Source organism: Nannobrachium achirus (assembly GCF_963921795.1).
Source record: "Nannobrachium achirus genome assembly, chromosome: 3".
Lineage (NCBI taxonomy): Eukaryota > Metazoa > Chordata > Actinopteri > Myctophiformes > Myctophidae > Nannobrachium > Nannobrachium achirus.
The window spans coordinates 3,224,349-3,245,628 of record NC_137812.1 but is presented as its reverse complement, the minus strand read 5'-3'; the positions used below and the strand labels follow the sequence as shown (position 1 = coordinate 3,245,628).

Sequence of the window (21,280 nt, the reverse complement as noted above, 5' to 3'; positions counted from 1 at the left end):
CCATTTTGAAAAGGCAATGAAAGATATAGTGCTTGGCGTGAACGGCCCTTAAGCCACTAAAACCGAGAAAGCATCTAATTTTAGAGTTTAGCATTTGCTATTCACAAATAGCAGATCTACAAGCTTGTTGATCATCTGCTATTTTTTTACATTTTAGAAAAGAGGTGTGAGAACTACTGATTTAGAAGGCATTTGTAGAACCTGCCTCTGTATAAATATTATAAAACAATTGGTATCAATAAATAAATGTCACTGTACTTGCAAATAGATGCTTGCAATAACAGGATTATTTGTCAGTCAGTCATAAGTCCAGTCCATAGTCTGTCAATCAATACAAGATCATCCATATACATGTAGTATCATAAAGAATAAAATATAATAGTATAAAAATAAAAAGAATAAAAAGACAGCAGCCTCAGATAAGCATATCATATCACATACTGTAATACTGCACTTGCTCATAGTTCATAGTAGCCTACGTCTGGCACCAAGGCCAGAAAAACAGTTCATGTGCGCATGCGTGTGTGCGCGTGTGTGTGTGCGTGCGCTCTTGCGAGTCCAACAGGACTTTCACAGCCTTTGGATAGAAGCTGTTTGACAGCCTGTTAGTCCTGGCCTTCTAAATTAACAATCTGTCTCCTAAAACAAAAAAAAAACAAAAGTACAGAAAGTAACTGCACAGCACTGTTAATAATAACATCCTATGGTTTATAATAATGTATGGTAATCTAGAATCAAGTGAAGATGGTTCTGATTGAAACTGGCCTCCTGCTGTGACCTACCCTGATGGTGCCCTTTGTGCCCACGATGATGGCATCATTGGGCATCTCCATGGCAACAGAGCAGGTAAAGACAGCCATCCTGTTCCCGGAGAACCTCAGTGTGACAACCATGCCCTCGTCCACTCCTACAGTAGCATAAACACATACAGTAAGAACCATGCCCTCGTCCACTCCTACAGTAGCATAAACACATACAGTAAGACAACCATGCCCTCGTCCACTCCTACAGTAGCATAAACACATACAGTAAGAACCATGCCCTCGTCCACTCCTACAGTAGCATAAACACATACAGTAAGACAACCATGCCCTCGTCCACTCCTACAGTAGCATAAACACATACAGTAAGACAACCATGCCCTCGTCCACTCCTACAGTAGCATAAACACATACAGTAAGACAACCATGCCCTCGTCCACTCCTACAGTAGCATAAACACATACAGTAAGACAACCATGCCCTCGTCCACTCCTACAGTAGCATAAACACATACAGTAAGACAACCATGCCCTCGTCCACTCCTACAGTAGCATAAACACATACAGTAAGAACCATGCCCTCGTCCACTCCTACAGTAGCATAAACACATACAGTAAGACAACCATGCCCTCGTCCACTCCTACAGTAGCATAAACACATACAGTAAGACAACCATGCCCTCGTCCACTCCTACAGTAGCATAAACACATACAGTAAGACAACCATGCCCTCGTCCACTCCTACAGTAGCATAAACACGTACAGTAAGACAACCATGCCCTCGTCCACTCCTACAGTAGCATGAACACATACAGTAAGACAACCATGCCCTCGTCCACTCCTACAGTAGCATAAACACATACAGTAAGACAACCATGCCCTCGTCCACTCCTACAGTAGCATAAACACATACAGTAAGACAACCATGCCCTCGTCCACTCCTACAGTAGCATAAACACATACAGTAAGACAACCATGCCCTCGTCCACTCCTACAGTAGCATAAACACATACAGTAAGACAACCATGCCCTCGTCCACTCCTACAGTAGCATAAACACGTACAGTAAGAACCATGCCCTCGTCCACTCCTACAGTAGCATAAACACATACAGTAAGAACCATGCCCTCGTCCACTCCTACAGTAGCATAAACACATACAGTAAGACCATGCCCTCGTCCACTCCTACAGTAGCATAAACACATACAGTAAGACAACCATGCCCTCGTCCACTCCTACAGTAGCATAAACACATACAGTAAGACAACCATGCCCTCGTCCACTCCTACAGTAGCATAAACACATACAGTAAGACAACCATGCCCTCGTCCACTCCTACAGTAGCATAAACACATACAGTAAGACAACCATGCCCTCGTCCACTCCTACAGTAGCATAAACACGTACAGTAAGACAACCATGCCCTCGTCCACTCCTACAGTAGCATAAACACATACAGTAAGACAACCATGCCCTCGTCCACTCCTACAGTAGCATAAACACATACAGTAAGAACCATGCCCTCGTCCACTCCTACAGTAGCATAAACACGTACAGTAAGAACCATGCCCTCGTCCACTCCTACAGTAGCATAAACACATACAGTAAGAACCATGCCCTCGTCCACTCCTACAGTAGCATAAACACGTACAGTAAGAACCATGCCCTCGTCCACTCCTACAGTAGCATAAACACATACAGTAAGAACCATGCCCTCGTCCACTCCTACAGTAGCATAAACACGTACAGTAAGAACCATGCCCTCGTCCACTCCTACAGTAGCATAAACACGTACAGTAAGAACCATGCCCTCGTCCACTCCTACAGTAGCATAAACACGTACAGTAAGAACCATGCCCTCGTCCACTCCTACAGTAGCATAAACACATACAGTAAGACAACCATGCCCTCGTCCACTCCTACAGTAGCATAAACACATACAGTAAGACAACCATGCCCTCGTCCACTCCTACAGTAGCATAAACACGTACAGTAAGAACCATGCCCTCGTCCACTCCTACAGTAGCATAAACACGTACAGTAAGAACCATGCCCTCGTCCACTCCTACAGTAGCATAAACACATACAGTAAGACCATGCCCTCGTCCACTCCTACAGTAGCATAAACACATACAGTAAGACCATGCCCTCGTCCACTCCTAAAGTAGCATAAACACATACAGTAAGACAACCATGCCCTCGTCCACTCCTACAGTAGCATAAACACGTACAGTAAGACGCATGGTTAAAATTGAGTTACACAGCTGGATCCATACAATACCAAAACATACAACACTCTAGGGCTCTATTATGATCCAGGTCTTATGCCTTATGCTTTAACTTCTTTGCCTTTTTTTAACTATTTTGAAAAACATTTTTAAATACTTCAAATGCTGATCTACATCTGCACGTTGTGAGCTTGCAGATCAGCTATTTGAAATATTAAAAAAAAATATGTCTATATAGTAAAAAAAAAAAGGCAAAGAAGTTAAGGCATAAGGCATAAGATCTGGATCATAATAGAGCCCTGGGGGCCCTATTATGAACCAGGTCTTATGCCTTAACTTCTTTGCCTTTTTTTACTATTTTGTTTTGTTTTTTTAAATATTTCAAATAGTTGATCTGCAAGTTCACAACGTGCAGATGTAGATCAGCATTTGAAGTATTTAAAAATGTTTTTCAAAATAGTGAAGAAAAGGTGAAGAAGTTAAGGCATAAGGCATAAGACCTGGATCATAATAGGGCCCTCAATGCCATATTCTGACAGTTTCTGACAGAGTCATATTGTGTCACTACACCAGGGGTTTTCAAAGTGGGTGACGGGGCACCCTAGGGTGCCGCGACGGCAGTCCAGGGGTGCCACGGGATAATTTGATAATATTTGGAATTCATTTGGACACTTGAAAAAAAATGTTTAGTATCATTTTAAACTTGAAGTACAAAGTTATTTTCAGTCAGTTCTAACCAAAATGGCTATTATTGCAACGCCTTCCTCGCAACATAATCACTAAAATATTGTCACTGTCGGGCAGAAACCTCGTATCTCCAAGTTTCAAATGTGTACGTCTTTAGGTAAAGCAAAGCCCTGCTTCATCATATAAGACTGTCACACAAAACTAGTGAAAATAGCTGATCTGTGTGCTTGTAGATCGGCTGTTTTCACTAGTTTAGTACATTTTATAGATGATAAATACAAAACGAACGGTTTTGGACATACAAGATTTACACCCGACAACGACGAAATATAAGGTGCTGGGAGTGAAAATTCCATGTAGGGGTACCTCGGATTAAACAAAATATTTATGGGGTGCTCGGAGACAAAAATGTTTGGGAACCCCTGCACTACACAACATGGACTGAAAACAACAACGCAACATTGCTGTGTAACCTCTTAGCACACTGTGTAAACGAGCTGAAACCTAGATATACTATATAATTATACTATATAGATCACTCAAGAATAAAGATATCTACCCTCTTGGTGAAAAAAGGTTCAGGGACACCTGAAGAAGGCCAATGTAGGCCGAAACGTTGTGTATTTTATTTCCGCTCAATTAATACATTGATTTGGGAAGCTTTTAGACAGTGTGCAGACCTTTTCTTCTTTTCAATTATTGTTTTTGGTCCAGCACCCGTCGCAGTTCTTTTGGATGTGCGTGTGTCCACAGACAGCTATCAACTTTAAGAAGTCTCACACTTCTGGCAAATCCAGTGCAAAATAATTCCAGCTGTAAATGTCAAGCTGTTGAACAACAGGAACAGTTGGAAATTAGATATATACCTTTATTATCCCAAGGGGGAAATTCAGTAATTTAAATTAAACTACTACTACCAGGGGCAAGGAGTAAGCTGAAAGGACCCCAAAGAGGTCACCAGTTTACTGGTTAACAATTCAGTACTGAGTATTAGCGAGGCAGATAAAGTGCATATTACAGGTGAATCGTTCACTTGCGGATACAAGCACCAAAATTGGCACACATACTCCTTAGGCATTGCTCTTTTCAGAAAACCATCTGGCCAAAAAAAAAATCAAGATGGCGGCCAATTTTCATGATGGCCGCCACTGAATATACAGTAATCTTGCATTCCGCAATAAAAACCCATAGACTTGTCCTATTTGAATGATTTTGGTGTCAAATCATACATTTATCACTATGTAGAATCCAAATTTGGACCCATGGACTTACTCAATGGCTTCCTTGTACCATATATCAGTCCCGGAATCTTAATATTCTGCTAAATTAGAGGTTTGTGTTATGTCTGACTCGGGTAAAATAGGTCGTAGTGTATATCTTAGTATTGTGTGTGTGTGTGTGTGTGTGTGTGTGTGTGTGGGGGGGGGGGGGGGGGGGGTGTAATGTAATAACTCAACAGAGCGGATGTCAATGCACAGCCAGGGCACACTGGTGGCACCGCTGCTGTGAAACTCAGCATGGGGTTCAGTATCAGCTGAGTAATTAGTTTAGTGTAGCTAAATAATTTTTTCAGTGTCCCAAATGTTGTCTAATAAGCCCCACATCAGTTAGCTAGTGTAGATTACATGTAGTTTAACACGTATGATGTTTAGTTAGACAGCTGCACCTGAATTGACAGGGTGTGCCAGCGCGGGAGAGCTGAGCCAAGGGTAAGGGGGCTAACGTGACTTATTCATGGACTTACCCAGATGGTGTACAGAGAGTGCTCAGCCAGTGGAATGCCAGACCAAGCTGAGTCGAACCAGCATTAAAAGCAACAGCACATGTTTCCTATGTGACAAAGAAATCACGTCCTCTAAACAAAAAAGAGAAGCTATGACGATGAATCACAATAAGAGAGTTAATGAATGTGCCCGAACTTTAAATGACGGAAAACCTTTTGCCAGACTCAGCGGTGGAGACGTTATTGCACAGGAGCTCCAATACCATCCGGCATGCTTGGCAAAACCTCTACAATAGAGAGAGGTCGCACCTCAGAGCCAACAAAAGACTGGAAAGGGAACATGCAACCGAAGAGGATGCCCACCCACAGGCATTCTCAGAGTTAGTCACATATGTAGTGGAGACCACCAGATCTGGTGAGGGTCCTTCAGTCTTCCGACTTGCAGACATAGTACACCTAGCGCCTGGAACAGCTGGGTGTTGATGCTCCTGCTGTCAACTCTACAAGATTGAAGAAAAAACTGTTGTCAGAAATACCCGAGTTGGAGGCTCACAAGCAAGGAAGGGATGTTCTTCTGGCTTTCAAGAAAGATGTAGGCTTTGCCTTGTCAGAAGCCTCTGACTATTATAGTGAAGCTATTATCCTTAGCAAAGCAAGCAGCTAACATCTTGCGAAGACATATGTTCGAACACAAGTCCACATTTGATGGAACCTTCCATGAGAGGTGCATCAAGGAGGCCATTCCACAGACACTTCTTCAGTTTGTGGCCATGCTTGGAACACGGAGCAGACATTGAATCTCAGCTGATGTTTGGTGCATCAAAGACCGATCAAGCAATTGCTCAGCTGCTTCAGTACAACTGCTACGCGGGGTACAAAGAAGGAGCTGCAACTCACAGACACTCCAAAAATAGAGAGACCCCATTCCCTGTTTACATGGGGATGGCCGTCTACGCAAAGACCAGAAAGCGAAAGTTGGTGGAAATGCTTAACGAGCATGGCATAAGCATTTCATATGACAGAGTGCTAGAGATATCTGCACAGCTGGGAGATGCAACAGTCAGTAAGTACGTGGAGGATGGGGTGGTCTGTCCAGTTCTACGAAAAGGGCTCTTCACCACATCAGCCATGGACAACATGGACCACAACCCCACTGCAACGACAGCGACTACTTCTTTCCATGGAACCAGCATCTCTGTTTTTCAGCATCCAACCAGAGAAGACAAAGGTGAAGGACGTGGACAGCTGAAGTTCAGAGAAGAGAAAGTGAATAAAGTCCCAGAACTTCCAGACTCCTTCACCAATGTCCGGCCGGCCTTCTTCACCAAGAAGAAACCCTCTCCTCCCCAGAGTGTTGTGATTGTGTTGTGTGCAAATGCTACCGCTTTGGTCTGACCTGCACGGCACTGTGCAGCTGCAGGTGCGAGGTTTAGAAGTGTTGTAGTCTAGGCCTACTCTACTATTGTACTATACTAGTGCCAAGGCCCTAGATAGAAAAAACTTAAAAAATAAAAAAAACTACCTACTGCCTCGACGGGATCATCACCTTATCGTGGTGAGGCAGTTTGCGTGTCTCCATGACCCCCAGTACAGAGCTATGTCGGCAGGAGTCTTGTACTCCTGGCAGGGTTACCCAAGTCGAAAAGGTCGAAGAATAGAGACTAGACAAAGAGTGATCCCACGGCGCTATTATATCTACCATGCATTTTACCATGCATGAAATCCGCTCTGTTGAGTTACTACATTAGCACCCCCCCCCCCCACACACACACACACACACACACACACACACACAGACACACACACACACACACACACACATACACACTATAAACCTCTAACAATACTAAGATGTACACTACCACCCATTTCAGACATAACACAAACCTCTAATTTAGCAGAATATTAGGATTCCGGGACTGATATATGGTACAAGGAAGCCAGTGAGTAAGTCCATGGGTCCAAATTTGGATTCTACATAGTGAAAAATGTATGATTTGACACCAAGATCATTCAAATAGGACAGGTCTATGGTATTTTATTGCGGAATGCAAGATTACTGTATATTCAATGGCGGCCATCTTGAAAAATGGCCGCCATCTTGAAATTTTATTTGGCCAGATGGTTTTATGAAAAGAGCAATCCCTAAGGAGTATGTGTGCCAATTTTCGTGCTTGTATCCGCAAGTGAACGATTATTTCTGTTATCTGCCCGGCTATATGGTTATTGATAGGTTGTTGATACAAAAGCAGAAGACTGTGAGAATAAGATGCATCCATACATACTGTAGTGTAGGTGACTGGGCAGAAGCTGCTTAGTTGCATTGGGTCAGCTGGTTCAGTGTTTTTTTGTCATATAATCATACAACAGGTAGCGCCAACGGCGCCGGAGATTAGCTGTACACAAACTCGGAGGACGGACGGACGGACGGACAGATGCACGGATGGACGGACGCACGGACGGACGGACGGACAGGGGCGAAAACATACTCTCTCCTTGCCTTCGGCTGGTGGAGACAATAAAAAGGCACCAAAATACTGTAGCCGTCAGACCAGGTACTAAAATGAGGTGTCAATCTAGCGCAGGTGTTGCTGATTAACAGAAGAAGCAAACAGTTTCAGTGCTCTGTGTTCTGTGCCCTAGCTGTGAGTGTGACCAAGATTATATTTGTGGACTGTATTTTTCTTTTATCATTTTGTGTCGTGAGAGTGACGGACTAGAAGAGAAAATAAATACTTTTGTTATGAGCAGCACGGAAGCGTACAGACATCGGTTTGTTGAGCACACATATACAGATAAAACAATAATTCCAGTCAACAACCAGTAGTGTTAAAGTAAGGGACTGTGTCACTACAGAACCCTGTATAAAGGCCTGTCCATACTTTGACAGGAACTGCCGTTTTCGGTCAAAAGGTAAGGTTCGACTACAAAATGACGTCACTCGCGACTTCTGAAAAGCATTAGACCGAATGAGAGTTCGGAAATTTGCACGTCGGAAAGTCCAACTCGCCGAACATTTCGGTCAAAGTATGGAGAGGCCTTAAGTATTTACTGTATATCTACCTGTGTCCAAGCAACCTCCAGTGGCTCGGATGCACTCTGGCTTCTCCCCGTTGTAAACCATACATATGAACTGCAGGCCATAGACGCCGATGTTCAGCAGAGCCCCGCCACCCAGTTCCTTCTCCACTGCCGTGGGCAGGTGCATGAGGGGCTTGGCAAAGTCTGCCCTCACCATCTTCACCTGGCCCATCTCCCCCTGGGCCAACAGCCGCTTGATCTCCACAGAGGCTGGGAAGAACCTGGTCCACACCGCCTGGACGCAGGAGGAGAGAGAGAGACAGAGGGGGACAAACGGAGACTGAGGTACAGAAAACCACTTTACTGGAGTCCCCCCAGGGGCGTGCAGGCCATTGAGAAAAGCGGGACAACTCCCCAACGGCCGGTTCATTCCCGGCCAGTCCAGGCCGGCCATTAGGAAAGAAAAAAAAAATACCTTTGTTCCATTTTGGGGGCTGGGCGGCCAACAAAGTAAATCGCCACTGTCGGGCAGAAACCTCGTATCTCCAAGTTTCATTTTTTTTTTCTCGCAAAGCAAAGCCCTGCTTCATCATACAAGGCAGTCGCACAAAAGTAGTGAAAACAGCCGATCTACAAGCACACAACGCCTCGCACCGCGAGGCGTTGTGTGCTTGTAGATCGGTTGTTTTCACTAGTTTAAATCCTTTTTAAAATGATAAATACAAAACAAACAGTTTTGGACATACAAGGTTTCCACCCGACAACGACGAAATATAACTTTGGCCCACTGGCGTGTCACTTTGTCACAAATCTTTTAGTAGCAGCAGCGCTATAGAGAGATCTCTCTCTATAGCGCGCAATGAGGGCCTCTACAACTCTTTTTCCCGGGCTGAATCAGGGGCCCAGCACGTCCCTGAGTCCCCCAGAGCAGTGGTTCCCAAACCTTTTTGACTCAGGGCACCCCTGTAAATAACCTAATCATCCACGGCACCCCTAGAGGGCTGTCACGATTATGACATTTTACATGACGATTAATTGTCACTCAAATAATTAACGATTTAATTGTGTTTTTGTCGTTGACAATTACATTTCTGTTTGGCTTTTTAGGCTTTGAAGTTGCACATGGCAGATATGACACATAACCTAAATATACAAATACATTACTGACATATTTGACAACTTTATACTTAAAAAAGAACATTGATAGTGGAAATAGCCGATCTACAAGCTCACAACGCGTTGCGATGCGATGCGTTGTGAGCTTGTAGATCTGCTATTTCCACAATTTTTTACTTAAAAAATATATATATGAACATTTTTCAACATGGAAACGATTATGACGATTATGAAAAATAATCACGATTATGTCAAATAATTGCGATTATGTAATAACTGTGACAGCCCTAGGCACCCCTGTGTTATTTTTTTAGAATCTTATATCACATTACGCAATGTAAATATGCACATATCTTTCCACCTGAGATACGGTATCATAGGAATATCTGTTTCCATCAGAACTGACTGAAAATAACTTTGTTTAACGTTTAACCACTTGGACCCCAGCGTCACTATTCTGGGGGGGGGGGGGGGGGGGGGGGGTTCTTTGGAACGATGCCCCAGAGTTCCATTCTAGTACTCCCTTTTTCCTTTTCAGGGAAAAAAAACAAGATCTACAAGGTCACAACATGTTGTGTTTTGTGATGCATTGCGATCTTGTAGATCTGCTATTTTCCCAGAACGTTTGGCCCAGAACAGGGACTCCCATGCGACACCGTCGAGCGCCGTCGAGCGCCGATCTTCATGTGATGTGTTGGTGACACCGCCATACTACAGATTATAAATCACAGGGCTAGCTCTGGTCCATCGCGTCACCTCCCGGTGACGCTCTGACAGACCCGTTGGCAAATGAATAGACCGCGTTCTCAGCCCCTACCAGCGCTCAACTTCAGTCAAAATAAACTGAACTAATTAACTACTCACCAAACCAAAGGTAGTTTAGTGTTGTTGAAAGTCTATTCTCCACGGTGGTGAGCCCCTCAGCACCCACCCCACCTACTCTGTAAAATACACTATTTTTGGCATGAAATAAAGTGCATCCCACTCTATTTCCGGGTTGTGAACCATTATCTGCGGTGGCCGCTGGGTGGCTCGAGGTGGGTGCGTTTTATTTCATGACAAAAATAATGTATTTTACAGAGTAGGTGGGGTGCTGAGGGGCTCACCACCGCAGAGAATAGACTTTCAACAACGCAAAACTACCTTTGGTTTGGTGAGTAGTGAAGTCGTTTTATTTATTTTGACAGAAGTTGAGCGCTGGTAGGGGCTGAGAAAATGCGGTCTATTCATTTGCCGACGGGTCTGTCAGAGCGTCACTGGGAGGTGACGCGATGGACCAGAGCTAGGCCAGGGCTAGCGGCTTCTTTATCACTCACTCCACCAACACCAATATAAAAAACCCCGGAAGCTCCAAACTAAAAGCTAAAACCTTATCCTACTACTATATTATACTACAGAATGCATGTTGTTGCATTGATTTACGTTATGTTAATTTATCATTAACACTGACAGTGACAGCATATTTTTTCTATTGTTTAATAAACCCATTCCCTGCAAACTTAAAATATGGATGTGCGCTAAAACTGCCGGGAAATAGCTATATTTTATTAACATGATAGGGTATAATTTCATTGTTTTCAAAGGTATGATGATAAACCACCACCAAAAAGACCACTAGAGCGCGCCATCGTAACACAAAAACTTTCAGAATAAACCATGTTTGAAGGATGGGTAGGTGACGTCGCTCCATTATTCACAATGGGAGATCAGCGGCGCGCCATATGTGCTCATTACTGTTCAATTCGTGCTTGATCGTCTAAAACCACCATCGGTCTGGGCAACGGATGTATACAGACGCCACGCACAAAAGTCCGACCTAGTGAAGCTGCGTAATGGACGATGGTTTGCATTGAGCTAAATGGCTAGCAGACGCTAGTGTAAACAGACGAGGCCTGGTTTTAGCGGTGACGTCATCATCGTATCCTTTATTTTCCACAGTCTCGTTATAACCAGCTGAAGGTAAGGGAACCCATTTTCTCCGTCAAAATACCCAAATAAAATGCTTAATAAATGCTTTTATATAAAAGTCGATTAAAGTCGCTCGGCACCGCCGCCGCTAATGAGAATGTCGTTTTAAAAGTCGACCCGCAGGCAAGACGTTAATACTATCGTGCTAATACTTGCACCGAAAGTTGATATTTGTCAAATACGCCACAGTAAACCAAACAGATAAGATGAACAGTACCTCCATCAGAAAGACATTGTTTCTCTTGGCGCAGGCCACCATCTCCTGTACCTCTGTGGAGTTCATGGCCAGGGGTTTCTCACACAGTACGTTCTTCTTGGCATTCATAAAGAGCAGGCTCGCACTCAGGTGGTACGGGTGGATGACTCCCACATACACCACGTCTACACACACACACACACACACACACACACAAAGATACCAGTAAGACTCCCTAATCGGGAGATAAGCGACCGTTAGGTCGCAGTGTGATTTTAGGCCAAAATGTGTAGGAGCAGTCCAAAAATGTGTGAAAAAATCGGCCTGATGGTGTCGCTGTATGGGACAGATCCATGTTGATGAAATGAGTGTAGAAATACTGTGTAGCGATTTGCGTGATTTTAGGGCAAAATCTATAGACAGGTTTCTTGTTTACAAACATTGAGACTAAATGCACAGGTGACTGTATCATGTAATCAATTCCGTCCAATCCCCAAACATGTTGTTTTGGGGAGCACTGGTTTCATTGGCTAATTGTGGTACCGAACCTGCGCACGCATCTACTTCTTATCAGTGTAACGTGGACCAGAAACCCTTCTATAGGAGCAGTGTCCAAAAATGTGTTTTAAGAAATGGGACTGAAGGTGGCGCTAAATGGGACAGATCCATGTTGATGACATGAGTGTAGACATAGTGTGTACCGGTTTGCGTGATTTTAGGACAAAATGTGTAGGAGCAGTGTCCAAAAATGTGTTTTAAAAAATCGTCCTGAAGGTGGCGCTAAATGGGACAGATCCACGTTGATGACATGAGTGTAGCCATACTGTGTACCGATTTGCATGATTTTAGGGCAACAATTGTAGGAGCTTTGTCCAAAAATGTGTTTTGCAAGAATCGGCCTCATGGTGGCGCTAGAAGAGGGTCATGTGTGAATTGATGTGACAGACAGACAGACAGATTTTTTAGTAACTGGTGTTGATAGTAACTGCGACCTGACAGTCGCAACAACACCCATAGTACCACTACCAGGGGCTAGTGGCAGCCACATCCTCCCTATTGAATACCCAAGAGGGTATTTAGATGGTAGGCTTCCATATTATGGGTAAATCCTTTAATTATATTTCACACGAGTAGTAGCATCATGTCTTTGTTTTATTGTCTATATAGTATTTTCTCAAACTTTATGATGTGTTTTTATTTATTTATTTATGTTTTTAGACACTAATACATTCTATATTATTTAAACAGTGAGGTTCACTCATTCTTAACTCACCGGCACAACATTTAAGGAAACAAGTAGTATACTACTGTATGTAGTAGGGTGACCATATTCTGAATCCCCAAAAAGAGGACACTCTACCCGGCATACAGCACGCACGCACACACGCACGCACGCACGCACACACGCACACACACACACGCACACACACACACACACACACATTAGCCCAAAATAATCATATTTAAACAAGAGACCCCTCCACCCTTACGAGCACAATCAGTTGAGGCATTACATTTTGTATAACATGGTTCTATTGAGAAAATAGCAGATCTACATGCTTGGTAGATCGTCTATTTTCACAATTTCTGCCTCTAATATTTGTTTAAAGTGATCCCTGACTAATACGACAAATATGCCTTAATACATTATAATTGTCCTCTATAACTACAATGTAAAATTAAAAACACCTCAATTATTTTATTTCTTCTAGAAATAGCTAATCTTTCACTCAATAGGGGAAATGCCCGTCGCAAGTTGATGATGTCATAAATGTCAAGTGTGATCTATCCCTATGGAATTAATGGCATGCATGTGAAAATAAAAACAAACTTAATACTTCCTATGGTTAATATGAGCATCAAATCAATATTTCAAATGTGTTTGTGTTTTGTTTTTTTGCACATGCATGCCATAAAAATGACACATGACATTTATGACATCATCAACTTGCGACAGGCATTTCCCCTACTGAGTGAAAGATTAGCTATTTCTAGAAGAAATAAAATATTTAAGGTGTTTTTAATTTTACATTGTAGTTATAGAGGACAATTATAATGTTTTAAGACATATTTGTCGTATTAGTCAGGGATCACTTTAATTTACCATTTTAGAGGTACTAAAGGTACTAAAAAGACCCTAAATTATCACTTTAGAAATGTGCATATACCTCATAATGTTGAGTGAGAAAACAATGTTGCACATTAAGTTAGTCATCTGGGGACCCCTCAAAAAAATTTGGGGACCCCCCTGGGTCCCGACCCACAGGTTGCGAACCACTGCCCTATACCACTAATATTATTAGTTATGTATTTATTTTTGAGGGGGTTCCAAATTGACCCTTTACAGATCCACTGATTTAAAGTGCTCTTCTGTATGAACGTTCAGCTTTGTATTACAAAGAAACTAAATGAAATATCTCTATTGGTTTCTTCAACCACCGTATCTTCAGCTTTACAAGGTTGTACAAAATATTCTGTCAATTTAGTTCGCAGAAGAGCTCGCACCTCGCACAGACTGTCTTGTACTGCAGTGTCTAAATACCTTTAGTTGTGATGGTATGGACACAGAAGTGTCAACTTTAATGCAGACTGAACGCTCTGCTTCTCATTGGTCACCAAAGCGAAAACACTGGCACTTGTCTTTTCGTTTATTTCATCAGTGCAAACGGCATTAATTGCGTTTGCAGTGCTATCGTTCGGCTGAATCGTCTCTGCGCAGCGTGAGCTGCCGAGCTCTGCTCTGAGTCTGATCTCAACAGCAACGCATCTGAACGAGACTGAGGGAGAGAGGGAGGGAGGGAGGGATCGCAGCGGAGACAGAGTAGTATGAATAATACAGGTTCCGGGGTTTGGGGTGGAAATCCGTCTATCACAGTGTGTTTACAAACGAACCACTGAACGTGCATTGTAAATGCCCATGATTTAACGCTGATATGCGCGAAACCCCGGACATTTGAAGGGATTTATAAAACCCCCCCGGACAGGCCGGACAGCCCCCTAAAAGAGGACATGTCCGGGCAAAAGAGGACGTATGGTCACCCTAGTATGTAGTCTACATGTGCAAATCAGTAAATCAAGATAAATCACATATCTTATTGAAGCCTAAATGGTAATGTTACAATGACTCTACAATACAGATATGATTATAACGCTGAAAGGAAAAGCACTTGAGCTCCCTTGGGATATAACTTAGGCAGTAATGGATAGTCTACTTCTTATCTTCTTTGAGGGTATTTTACAAAATGTATATGAAACCACGTGAATTGTCTGGATATCATCACCCAAGTGGCACCACCACGCGTTTTAAAAGTAATTGTTTGACACTGTCATTTGAACAAGTAGGTTTGAAGAGCACCAGGGGCATCAATTGGGTATGGCAGGGGTATGCAGCTGCCATACCCTGGGTCCAGGGGGGAAAATAAATGTTACTTTTAAATATAAATCCATGAATGTCTCTTTGTCTATTGCTCTAGTTATTATGTTGTTAAATTACAGTAAAATAACTACATGGTCACTTTAACAAGGTATTATAATTATATTCTCCACACTTTTATTCTCCCCAGCTTGACACAATGGTATATTCCCAGGTTCCGCAGGTCAGCTGCACAGGTGCAATGCATTATTGTTAATTGTGGCACGTTTACTAACATGCAAAGTTTAGCTCCACTTGAAAAAAAAAAACGTTCCAGGCTGCCATATCCAGCCCAAGAAACTGTAGAAACCTGTGTAAAAAACTGACAAAAGTATTATTTGTTTTCAGACATTGTGAAAATAGCTGAACTACATGCTCACAACGCCTCGCAGCGTGAGGCGTTGTGAGCATGTAGATCTGCTATTTTCACAATAGAACCGTGTTATCCAAAATGTAATGCCCATTTTCCATGAAGACTCCCATCTTTGCCATACCCTAGCTTTGGCTGAACTGACGCCACTGAAGAGCACTGACCTATGTCTGGATCTCGGCTCATCTCTTCATAGCTGCCGTAGGCTCGTGGGATGCTGTGCTTCTTTGCGAAGTCCTGCGCATCCTGCAGCTTGCGAGCTGACACAGCCACAACCTGTAGTAGATGTACAGTAATACCATTTCATTCATTTAAAGTCTAGTAAAGTTAATTATCCTCCCGAGTAAGCAATCAAATTAAGATGGTAATCTATACTGTCCAGTGGTGTAAAGTACATTTACACAAGTACTGTTACTAGTTACTTTTAGATTATTATTACAAAACATACATTGAGTCCTATATGCATTTTGGCCATTTGAAAATGGCTGAAGTACAAGCTTGTAGTAGATCAGCCATTTTCAAGATTTTTATACGTTTGAAAACTTGAAATGGGACACACATAGTACTTTTACTTTTGGTAGCCTACTTTAAACATGACGATACCAATACTTTTGTACTTTACCTCAAGTAGCCTAATCCTAAATTCTGGACAGAGTATTTCTGAATTGCGGTAGTAGGCCTGATAGGCTACTTTTACTTAAAGGGGTCCTGCCACGCCCCGAAATTATAATAGTATGATACAGTAGGATACAGTAGGTCACGTGGTCTTTTTTAAAACGGTCTGAAATCTCTGAATCAAATGATCCCATCCCCCGTAGCGCAGCCCCCTCCACTCGGAGGAGTAGAGAGACAGACAGGAGACAGCCTGGCCAGCAGATATGGGATTTATGGCTATTTGAAGTGAGCTGGATCTCTGAAATTGAGTACTTTTCCCACCACTGTTCATTAGAAAGGAACGGCTCCCTACTGTGAACCGAATCATATCGTTCATTTCAAAGAGCCGTTCAAAAGACTTGATTCGTTCGCGAACGTCACATCTATACTGGCCAGCCGCACGCAGTTCGAGGATGAGTTCGAGCGCAGCTGCCCAACTCAGTGAAAACATCGTGTTTTCCATTTCAATGAATAAACATAAACAAGCATATTCCCATGAACAATGGGGAAGTAACAACCAGTAACCACCGGAAATATAATTTTTATAGCCACAGATTCATATATAAATGTGTGTCTTTAGCTGGTTAGCTTTAGTGCTAGCCCAGCTAGCTAGCCCTGTGGGAGCAGAGACGTTGTGAGGGCTGTGACTGTGAGAGCGAGCCTGCGGGCGATGGGAAGAAAATGTACATTGTGCAGACATACAGTAAGTAACAGTCAATTAATTAATTTGATTGGCTTATCGTGCATTCCCACAATGACATCAAACAAATATTAACTTGTTTTTAATTTAATTTCTTAAGGTGACAGTAACCCTTAAGGTGGCATAACCCCTTTAAGTAAACAATTTAGTCCGGGAAAAATGGGGGTGAACGTGGATTCGCCTGTAAAAGTTTTTTTCTCAACTGATTCTTGTAGCTTGGGGTCACCTCTTAAGGATTCAAGAGGATGACCAGTGATATCCATTGAGCATTTTTTATTATTAACCCCTTAATGCCTGAAATATGGGCTCCCATTGACTTTCTATACAGGAGGAAAATACCCAGAAAAAGATTATTTTTCGGGGTATTTAAGGAGGATCTGAGGGGTCTAACTAGGGGTTTGTCATGATGCTGAATCCATTGCAGGCATTTGTTTTGCACAAAAAACATTCCGTGGGCTAGAAATAGCCTCAGAAAACAATACACGTATGGGTGAGTATTCATGTTAGTCGGAGGCCTTAGGGTTTTTTTTCTTGTGCTAATCAGTCTAAAAGTGCAAAATTTTGCACAGATGTAGCTCAGGGCATGCTCTAATGATTTAGCTAGGTCGGCGACCTTCGGGGTCACCACAACACCCACAAAACTCTGAAAAGTGATGACTCATCACTTTTCATCACTAAAGTCGATGGGAGCCCAACTTGATTTGGCCGCTGTGGCGACCCCGAATGTCGCAGACTCGGGCGCCCTAGCTAAATCATTAGAGCAAGCCCTGAGCTACATCTGTGTAAAATTTTGCACTTTTAGACTGATTAGCACGAGAAAAAAACCCTAAGGCCTCCGACTAACATGAATACTCACCCATACGTGTATTGTTTTCTGAGGCTATTTCTAGCCCACGGAATGTTTTTTGTGCAAAACAAATGCCTGCAATGGATTCAGCATCATGACAAACCCCTAGTTAGACCCCTCAGATCCTCCTTAAATACCCCGAAAAATAATCTTTTTCTGGGTATTTTCCTCCTGTATAGAAAGTCAATGGGAGCCCATGTTTCAGGCATTAAGGGGTTAATAATAAAAAATGCTCAATGGATATCACTGGTCATCCTCTTGAATCCTTAAGAGGTGACCCCAAGCTACAAGAATCAGTTGAGAAAAAAACTTTTACAGGCGAATCCACGTTCAGCCAAAAATCACCCTTTTTTTCCCGGACTAATTTGAGTACTTTTTCCACCTCTGATACTGTCCAAAAACGTAATCTGATTCTGCATCTCGTACGAAAGTAGCTGTGGTCCATAGTAGTCCATGGGCCATACGAGATGTCGGTATCGGAAAGGTGGCAAAGGTTATCATGCATTTTTGAAAAGCTCTATATCTGTAGATTATCTTTTGGTATGATAACCCTTTCTGAGACACAGCTAAATTGGCGTTATTAGCCGCTAGGGTTGGTGTCCCATTAACTTTACATTACAGGGGAAAAAAGCAAAAAGTTAATCTGCTTTGAGTAACATATGAGGGGTCAAATTAGGGGTTTTTCATGTTTCTAAATCCATTGCAAACATCTGTTTTGCATAAGAACACATTCATTGGGCTAAAACGGCCCCCACAAAAGTGTGAAAACTGTGCGAAAAGTGATGACTCATCACTTTTCATCACTAAACCATAGTCTTGTGGGGCCGTTTTTTAGCCCAAGGAATGTTTTTTGTGCAAAACAGATGCTTGCAATGGATTCAGAATCATGAAAAACCAAGACCCTTCATATGCTACTTAAAGCAGATTCCTTTTTTGCTTTTTTCCCTGTAATGTAAAGTTAATGGGACACCAACTCTAGCGGCTGATAACACCTATTTAGCTGTGTCTCAGAAAGAGTTATCATACCAAATTATAATCTACAGATATAGAACTTTTTCGAAAATGCATGATAACCTTTGCCACCTTTCCGATACCGACATCTCGTATGGCCCATGGACTAGTAGCCTATAAAACAGGAGTAGGCATGCATCCTTAGGCACGGGTGCCAACCCATGGTGCCAACATTGGCACAGGGAAGGAAGGGTGATCATTGGCACATGCAAGTGTGAGAGAAAAAAAAATCTATATTTTAAAATCAAATATTGTTTTAAAAGTGGTCAATTAAAATTAAGTCAGCTAATTTGCAGCATTCTGCACATATAATATTTTGCTCTTTAACTGGGGAGGGAGTCGGGGAGATAGGTGGGTTAATTATTGCTCTAATGATCGTTATAACAATGCAGTGGCGTCAGTCCAGAAAAAGCTACGGTATGGCAACATGACTGGTGTCTTGCACGCGCGCGACACCAGTCATGTTGCCATACCTTAGCAACAGGCATGATACAGTACATTTATTTTAAGAAGTATATACATTTTTTCCTGTTTCTATGGTTTCTTGGGCTGGATATGGCTAGCCTGGCGGAGCCAGGCGTTATTATCTGTGTTCATTCCTTCCACAGTATACTGTGGAAGGAATGAACACAGATAATAACGTCTGGCTCCGGACCGCCAGGCTAGGATATGGCAGCCTGGAACGGTTGTTCAAGTACAGCTAAACTTGGCATGTTAGTAAAAGTGCCACAATTAACAATAATGAATTGCACCTGTGCAGCTGACCTGGGAATATACCATTTTGTCAAGTGACCATTCTGTAAGATTTTGCATTTGTAGTTATTTTACTGTAATTTAACAACATAATAACCATTAACCATAACCAGACATTCATGGATTTATACTTAAAGTTGTACTATGTAACTTTTTTTATAAAACAAATCTTAAAATTCTCCTAACTATTAAATCACAAAAGTTTTAGAAGATCCGCGCCGTGAATTTCAGCCTGTAAAGCCTTCTCTATATGTAAACTGAGATCCTTGCCGTGGACCGGATCTCGCGCCAAAATTGCGTCATCACACTACCGGCCAATCACAGCGAGGGTTATACAACTGCCGGCCAATCACAGCGCATCTTGAAGTGGGGTCGCTATGGCAGCCATATTTGTTGTCGCCCGTTTGTACCATCCCTTCTCTAGGTAATTTCGCCTACCAGGCAGGGTGAAGGAGTCCGTATCTCTGGAATTACTGAACGCACAGGAACAAGGGACCCCTTAAAAGATAGATCTCAGCGAGGTGGAGGCAGACGCGGGGGTCTGAATGTACGAAAAACGGACGAAAGATGCGGACGCGACCGCGGTTTGCTATAGGGCTAATGACCACTAGTTGGGCAACTTACACAGTATGGCTTTAAAAGTAAATTTTGTTTCCCCCCCTGGACCCAGGGTATGGCAGCTGCATACCCCTGCCATGCCCAATTGACGCCCCTTTAACAATGTCCTGACAATCAAAATATGTCAGAATTTTGATGGGGTGTAATTAAAATCAAAATGTATTGACACATCACATGGCACACTGACTATCTAGAAAATAAAACAACATGGCACTTCATTGCAAAAGGACCAGAGCAACAACGAAGTACAATTTCAACATGGGCTTTTTAATTGTCATTTACGGTAATTTCGGACAACACAGAAATGGATGTGTTTTTGTACAACTAAAAATACTTCTATCATAGAAGTAAGGAGTGAGTACGTTGTATCGTATACCAGTAATAACGCAGACGCTCCTGTGGCTGTGGGGGTTTAATCTAGATCAAAATGAAGTAAAAGAACAATCTTGCTTGCATTTGTTGTTTTATTAACACACAGCACAGCTCTCGCGGAAGCGACAGTCTGACACAGGTCTGTTCAGGCAGGCAATGTCCGTTAAATCAAAACGAAGAAAGAAAGCCAAATATTACACTTAATGCTCATAAGTGACAGTGTACCTGGTGGTCTTCTGGAGGGAGGGTTTTCAAAGCCACTGTAAAATCATGACTGATTTTTCCGGCACTACAAATTCCCCAGCGCGTTGCTGCCATGTTGGACTGACAGGACTGTAGTGTAGCGTTTACTGCCTGGCACAGAACACATGGGACTGTGCTGACGTTTCCTACCACAAGGTGGAGACAAACCATAGGTTTGTGGTGATATATTCTGCTTAGTGTACTGTGTTGTTCTGTCTTTCATTCAATGTTATATGAGTTTAAAACAAACTAGAATTGAAATATTCAATAGAAAGTTTGGGTGATTGTTGTTTTCTTAATGTGTTAAGCGGCAGGGGGGTGGGGTAATCTGCCTAAAATGTACGGGGAAATCAGTAGACCTACTGTTGTGGACACAAAATGACAATGATTGTGCCTAGTGTTTACCCACCAGCACCTTATAATGGCTTCAATGTGATTATCAGCAATCATGGCGACAGGCCAAATCTATTGTGTTGCAAAGTGATGGCCCCTTTTAAAACAAGCTTTAGATAGCCTAGGTATAAAATAAGGCTAAAGTGTTCTATGGGGGAGAGCGGGGTAAACTGAGACACTTTTTACATTTGCTCCCCTCTAGGCGAACT

At 42.6% G+C, this 21,280-nt stretch overlaps 1 protein-coding gene across 1 annotated transcript in view; it reads right to left on the bottom strand.

Moving 5' to 3' along the window:
- LOC308281112 (trans-1,2-dihydrobenzene-1,2-diol dehydrogenase-like) overlaps window positions 1-20,794 on the bottom strand; it is a 32,866-nt gene extending 12,072 nt beyond the window's left edge. The window contains exons 1-5 of the mRNA XM_080721203.1: window positions 20,661-20,794; window positions 15,645-15,756; window positions 11,720-11,883; window positions 8,461-8,713; window positions 783-907 (exon numbers count right to left, since the gene is read on the bottom strand). Coding sequence (XP_080577329.1) covers window positions 783-907; window positions 8,461-8,713; window positions 11,720-11,883; window positions 15,645-15,756; window positions 20,661-20,753 — 747 coding nt within the window. The 5' untranslated portion in view covers window positions 20,754-20,794. The remainder of the gene's footprint in view (window positions 1-782; window positions 908-8,460; window positions 8,714-11,719; window positions 11,884-15,644; window positions 15,757-20,660) is intronic.
- Window positions 20,795-21,280: the final 486 nt, after the last annotated feature.